This window comes from Spinacia oleracea, chromosome 1 (genome assembly GCF_020520425.1).
Source record: "Spinacia oleracea cultivar Varoflay chromosome 1, BTI_SOV_V1, whole genome shotgun sequence".
Taxonomy (NCBI): domain Eukaryota; kingdom Viridiplantae; phylum Streptophyta; class Magnoliopsida; order Caryophyllales; family Amaranthaceae; genus Spinacia; species Spinacia oleracea.
Window position 1 is genome coordinate 105,168,285 of NC_079487.1, and position 8,097 is coordinate 105,176,381.

Consider the following 8,097-nt stretch of genomic DNA (forward strand, 5'->3'; position numbering starts at 1 on the left):
TTGAGCGCGCTTGATCGAGGTGGTTTAGTCGTTATAGAACAATCGTTTACATTAAAATGTATGCGTACATTGAAATTGGAACGTATATTTGAATGTAGTACGTGCACTTTGGTTTTGGGATATATATATATATGTATACAAAACACCAGTTATTATTTTTTATATTTGTTCTACAGGTTGCGATATTTTATTTATTGTTGTTGACAGGTTCCTATATTTGGTGCAAGACACCCTAGGTATAGATAAATAAAACTAAAATTTTCCCGCCAAAAGCACAGCTTTGTTGCAGGGGGCATATACTTGTTCGCTGCAACAAGGGTGTAAAATTAGGCAAAAATCAAGACTTGTTGCAGCGTACAAAATGATGTACGCTGCAACAGACTGGTTTGTTGCAGCGAACAAAATGATGTACGCTGCAACAGACTGGTTTGTTGCAGCGTACAAATAAAAGCCCGCTGCAACAAACCAGTCTGTTGCAGCGTACATCATTTTGTACGCTGCAACAAGTCTTGATTTTTGCCTAATTTTACACACTTGTTGCAGAGTACATGCAAATGTACGCTGCAAAAAAGTACTTTTCGCAGCGTACATTGTACGTTGCAACAAGTCAATACTTGTTGCAGGCCCCCCAGTTGCAGCATACGATGTACGCTGCAACAGGGGTCTAAAAGCCCGCTGCAACAAGGGTTTTTTCTACTAGTGTATTAATCAATAATCATATACAGGACCGTCTCAGGAAATTTAGAGGTCCTGTGCTAAATGCAAATATTAGGTCCTAAATATTAGGTCCTATAAAATTTTGAGGATAATTATTTAAGGTAAAATGCATAATTATTATAGTATTAATATTGTTTTGTGTATAAAAAAATATACGGATTTTTCATGAAATGCCCATGAGGTTTAACTAAATGCACCAAATACCACTAAACTTTTCAGAATGTACCAAATACCCCCGAGGTTTTATAAAAATACACAAAATGCCCCTAATGTTTGTAAAAATGTATCAAACACCCCTATTGACTAACGGACGTTAACGCCGTTAGTCATTAAGCTCTAACTATCTAGTCAACCTTTAATTAACAATTAATTATCCTCTAATAATCTCTAATTAACCCGATTATCCCCTAATTAATTTAGAATTTCTTTTTTTAGAATTTATTTTCTTTTTCTTTTCTCTCTACCCCTTCTGTTCTCTCTCCTCCATTGCATCCAGCTTGTTCTCTCTTCTTCGGAGGAACCTTGCTGTGGTTGTTACTATTCTGCTCTGCTTCTGTTGCTCCAGCTTCTCTTTCCTTTTGCTATGCCATCACCATCATCATCTTCTTCATGTACTCCGTATATCAGTACTAGCTTCCTCCGAAGTTTTGATACATCAAACCGTTGAAATTAGTCGATTTCTTTTTATTGGGGTTTTGAGAAGGGGGTGTATTTAATTTGTTTACCCATTTGGCTTGGAAGAAACATCTGTTTTGATTTTCATCCATGGTTGTTCTTTTATTTTTCTTTTGATATTCTCTAACCAAATTATTTTTTATGAAACGAAAATCTGGGTCTCCTCATTCGCACCCAAATCCAGTTGTTTTTAAAGGTTAAGTTAGGATTTTTGGATGATTTAATAACTTAAACCCAACAATAATTAACCCCGCAAACATTCGCACAAGAGTCTGGAAAAAAAGCTCCTGGTGGTCTTGCGTTTGGTTCGATTTTCGCAAATATTAGGATTTGGTTCCGATTTTCGTGATTTGGTTCAGATTGGAGGAGGGGACGTGGGGATTTGGGTGGGGAGAGAGAATTGGGGAGGACTAGATTGGTGTTAGCTCCTCCTTCAGCAAGGAACAGAGTTGGGCTTGCGTTTATGGCATTCAACGATGATGTCTTCGGGGGTGGAGAAAGAGAAGAGGTGGGTGGAGATGGAACATGGTGGTGGGGCACGGTGGTGATATGGGTGGTAGAAGAAAGACTCCTGGGAAGGAGAAAGAGTATAAAGAAAAGAATAAAGAAAAAAAGAAAGAAAAAAAAAATTAGAGCTAAAAGTTAACATAAAAGTTAACGGTATAGACGGAAAAGCTCATGAAGGGCATTTTGTATATTTTTATAAAACCTCGGGGGTATTTGGTGCATTCTAGAAAGTTTAGGGGTATTTGGTGCATTTAGTTAAATCTCAGGGGCATTTCATGAAAAATCCGAAAAATATATGTTATGATGTAATATTTATGTGGGCTGTTTTAAAAAAATGAATTGAAAGGTTTGATAGACATAAAAATGGCTAATTCTTTTCATCATCCCAAAAACAGGGGGAGTACATGGGCAGGAAATCAGGAATCAAACTCGGGTGTCATATCCCAAATACATATCTCCCTGCCAACTAAGACAAGTGCATTTATTGTTTTAACTAAGAAACTGAAAATATATTAGAGATAAAAATATTGAGGTTCAACTAGCAAAATTTCTTTTGGGCCCCAAAATTTTGTGGCTCGGTTGGACCGTCCCAAAGCCGGGTCTGATCATATACTCCATAATGAGTTTAAATTATATAAGGTATGATAAATCTAATCGATTAATATTATACTGACTTGCAAGAACTACTGGTGATACTTAGGGAGCAGGAGAGAAGGAACGTGGAGCTACACTGGACAATAGAGAAAATTCGAGCAGTAGGTAAGGGTTTTTATTGGTGTTGTGTCACTAATGTCAACAGAGATGTGGTTCTACCGGCACATCACCTTGCTACTAATGCGGCAGCCTCTCTAATTTTTTTTACTACCAGTTTGTAATTTTTCCTTAAGCTCATGTAAAAAAAAAAAAAAAAATCAAATCATACAAGGTAAAAGCGATTGATACAGCTAAAGCTAGTATTTTATTTGCTCATTTGGAGGTTGTATATGTAAATGAGCAAATAAATAGTTTTGGTTGTACATAGCATCTTGTAACTTTCAACTGATTGCATTATACACGTACAATTATCCAGTAAAGTAGGCTAATTTATATTCTAACATTATAGACGACCATAAGTAGGAAATGTTTAAGGATTTAAAATACTTATATTATACTTGTATCGAACAACATGTATCTTTGTTCACTTGTATCTCACTTTATTTCCAGAAAATTAAATCTAATATATATATATATATATATATATATATATATATATATATATATATAATATATATATATAAAGGAGGCATATTTGCTGAAATATTAGAGCGCCACCTAGGATTACTAACGGTTTCGGCCAATGAAAAATAAGATTTCTAATTTATTTTTGAATTAAAAAAATCGATTGCCACGTAGATAATTAATTAGGTGCCACGTAGATATTTTAATTAATTAATTACTAATATATACAACTCCATCTAAAATCAAACACTATAATAATTAAAAAAATTTAAATAAAATTCATTCAAAATCAAACACTAATCTAAAATAAAATAAATAAAATTCAATTTAAAACCAAACATTATCCAATTTTAGAGCGCCATATAGGAAATCTAATAGTTTCGGCCAAAGAAAAATAAGATTTCAAAATTAATTTTGAATTCAAAAAGTCGAGTGCCATGTAGATAAATAATGAAACGCCACATAGATATTTTTATTAATTAATTAATAATATTACGCATATACAATTTTATCCAAAAACAAACACTCTAATAATTTATTTATTTTAAAAAATCTAAAATGAAATTCAATGCAAAATCAAAAACTAATTTAATCTAATACGAAGTATATAAAGTTGGTATATACATAAGAGTTTTATTTAAACATAACAATTTAATAAAATTCGTGCATCACACGGGCTAAAATCTAGTATACATATATAAAGGAGGCATATTTGCTGAAATATTAGAGCGCCACCTAGGATTACTAATGGTTTCGGCCAATGAAAAATAAGATTTCTAATTTATTTTTGAATTAAAAAAATCAAGCGCCACGTAGATAATTAATTAGGTGCCACGTAGATATTTTAATTAATTAATTACTAATATATTCCGTATACAACTCCATCCAAAATCAAACACTCTAATAGTTAAAAAATAAATCTAAAATAAAATTCATCCAAAATCGAACACGAATCTAAAATAAAATTCATCCAAAATCAAACACTAATCTAAAATAAAATTCAATCTAAAATCAAATACTAATACAATATTAGAGCGCCACGTAGGAAATCTAATGTTTTCGGCCAATTAAAAACAATATTTTGAAATTATTTAGTGCCACGTAGACAAATAATTAGGCGCCACGTAGATGTTTTTATTAATTAATTATTAATATTACGTATACACAATTTCATTCAAAATCAAACACTCTAATAATTAAAAAATAATTTAAAATGAAATTCAATCCAAAATAAAAAATAATATAATCTAATATATAAATATAGCAGTTGGTGTATATATAAGTTTTATTTTAACTTAACAATTTATTAGAATCCGGTGCATCGTACGGGCTAAAATCTAGTTCAACAAATATAAAAGGCAGCGAGACGGCCTAAACATAACATGTTTTTGATTTACCAAATCAACAAAAGTACAACCCATTATTAGAAAGGCGAATATGGACATCCCTCATCAGAAAAAACACAGAGCTGTTGCAAACAGTAGATAGAATTTACATGAAGTAAAGCTAAGGGATTTTAAACAGCTAAAATCCCATTGCTAAGCAAAATTTAAGCCAGATGTCGAATTCTTCGGTTCTTCAACAGTTGATCAATCAACACAAACTAGTTTTGTAAAGCTACCTGCTAAGCAAAAATATATATACTGCTAAGAATATGAGTTATGTCAAAAGATGGAAATGTAGGTTAGTGCAGGACTACCTGAAGGAACGGGAAGATTCAGGGACTTGCTTAGAGATAAGTTTAGCAGTGTCTTTCCACCAAGTAACTTCTACCTCCTTCTTCTCAAGCCTTTTCTTCATACGTTCTAGATTAGCTTCTAGTTCTTTTATCCGTTGTTCTTGTCTTGCTTCAAGTACCTCATGCAACCGTCTCTCTAGTTCTATTGGTGGAACACCACTAAACTCTGGACTCTCAACATACTGTGGATCAATCACCTCCCCTGAGCTCATATTCACACTTCCATTAGCTGTGTTTTCAGAAGCCATCTGCCAAAATCAGTGTTCAAACAAGATTATGGGACCAAATAAAGACTGTGAGTAAGGCTCCGTTCTATTGAACTTATTTTGACTGAACTTATATTATCTGAACTTATCTGAACTTATCAAACTTACTTTTGTTGAACTTATATATTTGAATTTAACTGAACTTATCAGAAGTTATCAAAATTATCTGAACTTATTTTGTCTGAAATAAGTCCAACATAGCAGAACCTAAATAATAAGAAACATGAAGCATACAAAGTTGTAGTATACCTCGTTAACTTCCTCCTGAATTTCAGATGATTCTGCAGTTTCTATATAACCTCCAGCCTCTACATCAAGCTGCAGTCGATCCAATTCAGCTGCTAATTCTGCCTCAAGATGGTTTATACCTTCCACAGACTCCTCTTTCTGATACAAGTTACAGTGTGTATCACATGAATAAGTGTTTCCATATCCTTGTTGGCTGAGTGAGGGAGCATGATCCTCCATGGAGTAATTACTAAGGCCATCGAGGGTAGTGCTAACAGCGTATGCAATTTCAGAATCGGGTGGTTTTGTGGTTGTTCTTCCTTTGTTCTCTTTCAAACTTTCTAAAAACACTTCCATTTGCTTGCGCAGTTCCATTGTTTTGTCGAGTTCTGTTTTGCTAGCAGCAATGAGGGATAGCAACCCAAGCCCCGCGGCCAGATTGAAACTCATCTCCTGACTTTGAAGTCCTAATGGAGAATGGAATAATATTACTTAGCTTTCAGCAATATCACAGTGGAGTAGTATATAACAAGGACCTCATATTCAACTTTACATTACATTTTGCAGAACCAGTTAATTAACCAAGTCTTTTACATGAATAGGAATCCCTCTACACTTGAACATGTATTTTAGGATTAATATCATCATGACTTTGAAAAGAAAAAAAAAAAATCAGGGATCATGGCAACGGTAAATTCAAGTACCCCTTAGGCTAATTTCCATAATATTTAGGATGATGGAGCTTTTAGACAACGCAAGCACAACACCTTTTATAGTATGGAGTACGGAGTATAAGACTTGCACGGCTGCACCTAACTTCCCCAGGGTGGTACTCCCTCCGTCCTTTAATATTAGTCACGCTTTCCTTGTAAAGTCGTCACGTAAACTGTGCGTCATCCGAATATATTTACTATCAATGCAATATTTTTACTATGAAAATATATAAATAAGGTAGTCGATATAAAGAAGGAAACAAATTAAAATATTAAGATTTTTCTACCTTTATTTAAAACATGTATAATAGATTATATAAGTTAAATATTATAATTTCCAATTATAATCATGACACATAATCATGCCATATCATTATTGTGACACGGCTTAAAGGTCGCATGTTGCGATCTTTATCATTTTCGTAATATTAATACAATTTCTCCCATTGTGTTTGAGAATTCAATTAGTGCCGACTGATGAAGAAATATATTTAAAATCGAAACTATAGAAACATGTGGATCGTGATACTGGAAAAACAAAAATAAAGGAATTACTGTATTGGTTTTCACTCGTTTGATCGTTTAATGAGAATAACTATTGAAAAATAAAATATTTTACCAAGTTATTAATAAGAGAATGTTAGATCACTAACTATATCTACAATGGTTTTCCCTTATTTCCACGCATATTCTTTTCCATACTTATCCTCCTATAAAAATATGATAAAATTGAATAATTCATACATTTTTCATTTTTTTGCACCTGTTTTGGCTGTCTATTCATATTTTTGTACTAGATTACCCCATAGTACAAAACATAGAATCAAGATCTACTTCCTAATATAGCTGTCGCGTACCCGAGTCTGTAACATTTGATTGAAAACATACGAGCAAAGTGCATACGGTATCATACAAAGTACGTGTATATGACAGCCAATTAGAGAATAATAACATTGCCATGAATACTCAATAGAAAGCCCCATTTTTAAAACAAAACAGAGAAGCACCTGATAATCTGTTAACAACATGATTTTAGCGGTACTCGACACCCACCGTACAAGTATTAGAAGTACAAAATCGTCAATTCTACAGTAATTTGTTTTTGTTTTTTGAAAAAACAAGTTTCCATAATTCCATTCGTTCAAAATACACAGGACTCGGTAATTATTAATTTTGTATTTAACGGAACGTTACTAAACAGTAAATTTCCCAATAATTAAATTCAACGGAAAATTTTAATTCAACTTTTGCTTAATTTGAAATTCACCTGAAACATTGATTCTCCGGCGATCTTCGGACTTCTGCCGCATAATTCCCGGCGAAAATTCCTCACTCTCTTTAACCTGAACCTGAACTTTCTCTCTTCTCCCACCACTTCGACATTTTCGGGCAATTGCAAGCAACCGATAAACCACCACCCGTGCTGGAGAGTAACACACTGTTCTACAATCTTCTTCATCATCTCCGGCAGTCATTATTATACAACCACCTCGCCGGAGTTTTGCTTCCTCCCGGTGATCCGCTGCTCCGTTGCTTTTACCGGTGTTTATTAGCCGCATTTTTCGCGAGGGATTTTACTGAATCAATTATTTTTGCTTCAGAAGTAGCTGCCCTTTTATATGGAGGAGCAAGAGGGGGGAATTTGGAAGTTACCGAGGAATTTTGAAAAAATTAAATGGAAATGGGAAATTTATTTATTTAGTTGATTGATTTCTATTTGTGGGAAGTGGTTTGGGGTTTTGGGCCTTGGGAAATGGGGTGGGTGAAGATCCGAACCCGATGGGGATTTTCGAAGCATTGAATTTTGAACTCGAGATGGGAATTTGAAAAGTTCTAAATTCTAATCATTCAATATTGTAATTTCAAAATAAATGGGGAATTCTTTTTAAAAAATATATGAAAAATATCATAGAATTTGAAATTTTAATTATATATACGGCTTTGTTTTGTTCAACTTATTTTGTCTGAAATTATCTTAGGCTCTGTTCTATTCGACTTATTTTGACTTATTTATGATAAAAATAAGTTCAGATAG

At 33.4% G+C, this 8,097-nt stretch overlaps 1 protein-coding gene across 3 annotated transcripts; it reads right to left on the reverse strand.

Annotated features, from left to right (window-relative positions):
- Positions 1-4,348: 4,348 nt before the first annotated feature.
- LOC110800249 (protein POLAR LOCALIZATION DURING ASYMMETRIC DIVISION AND REDISTRIBUTION) lies at positions 4,349-7,777 on the reverse strand. Of its 3 annotated transcripts, none has more exons than XM_056834817.1 (4): positions 7,330-7,777; positions 5,371-5,816; positions 4,817-5,103; positions 4,349-4,741 (listed from the first exon to the last, which is right to left on the reverse strand). In XM_056834817.1, exons 1-4 carry the CDS (start codon positions 7,619-7,621, stop codon positions 4,735-4,737), a joined length of 1,032 nt encoding a protein of 343 aa, XP_056690795.1. In that variant the 5' UTR covers positions 7,622-7,777; the 3' UTR covers positions 4,349-4,734. The 3 variants fall into 3 exon arrangements, with proteins under 3 accessions (XP_056690795.1, XP_021861242.1, XP_021861244.1); XM_022005550.2 differs by having other exon boundaries at positions 4,349-4,738; positions 7,330-7,773; XM_022005552.2 differs by lacking the exon at positions 4,349-4,741 and having other exon boundaries at positions 4,813-5,103.
- Positions 7,778-8,097: the final 320 nt, after the last annotated feature.

Bases quoted from the DNA above. Each gene is read 5' to 3' on its own strand.
- LOC110800249 (XM_056834817.1), bottom strand. From the start codon at position 7,621: ATGCGGCTAATAAACACCGGTAAAAGCAACGGAGCAGCGGATCACCGG. The intron at 5,817-7,329 runs GTGAATTTCAAA...ATTCTCCATTAG, and splicing joins CCGGAGAATCAATGTTTCAG to GACTTCAAAGTCAGGAGATG. The intron at 5,104-5,370 runs GTATACTACAAC...TGATTTTGGCAG, and splicing joins TTCAGGAGGAAGTTAACGAG to ATGGCTTCTGAAAACACAGC.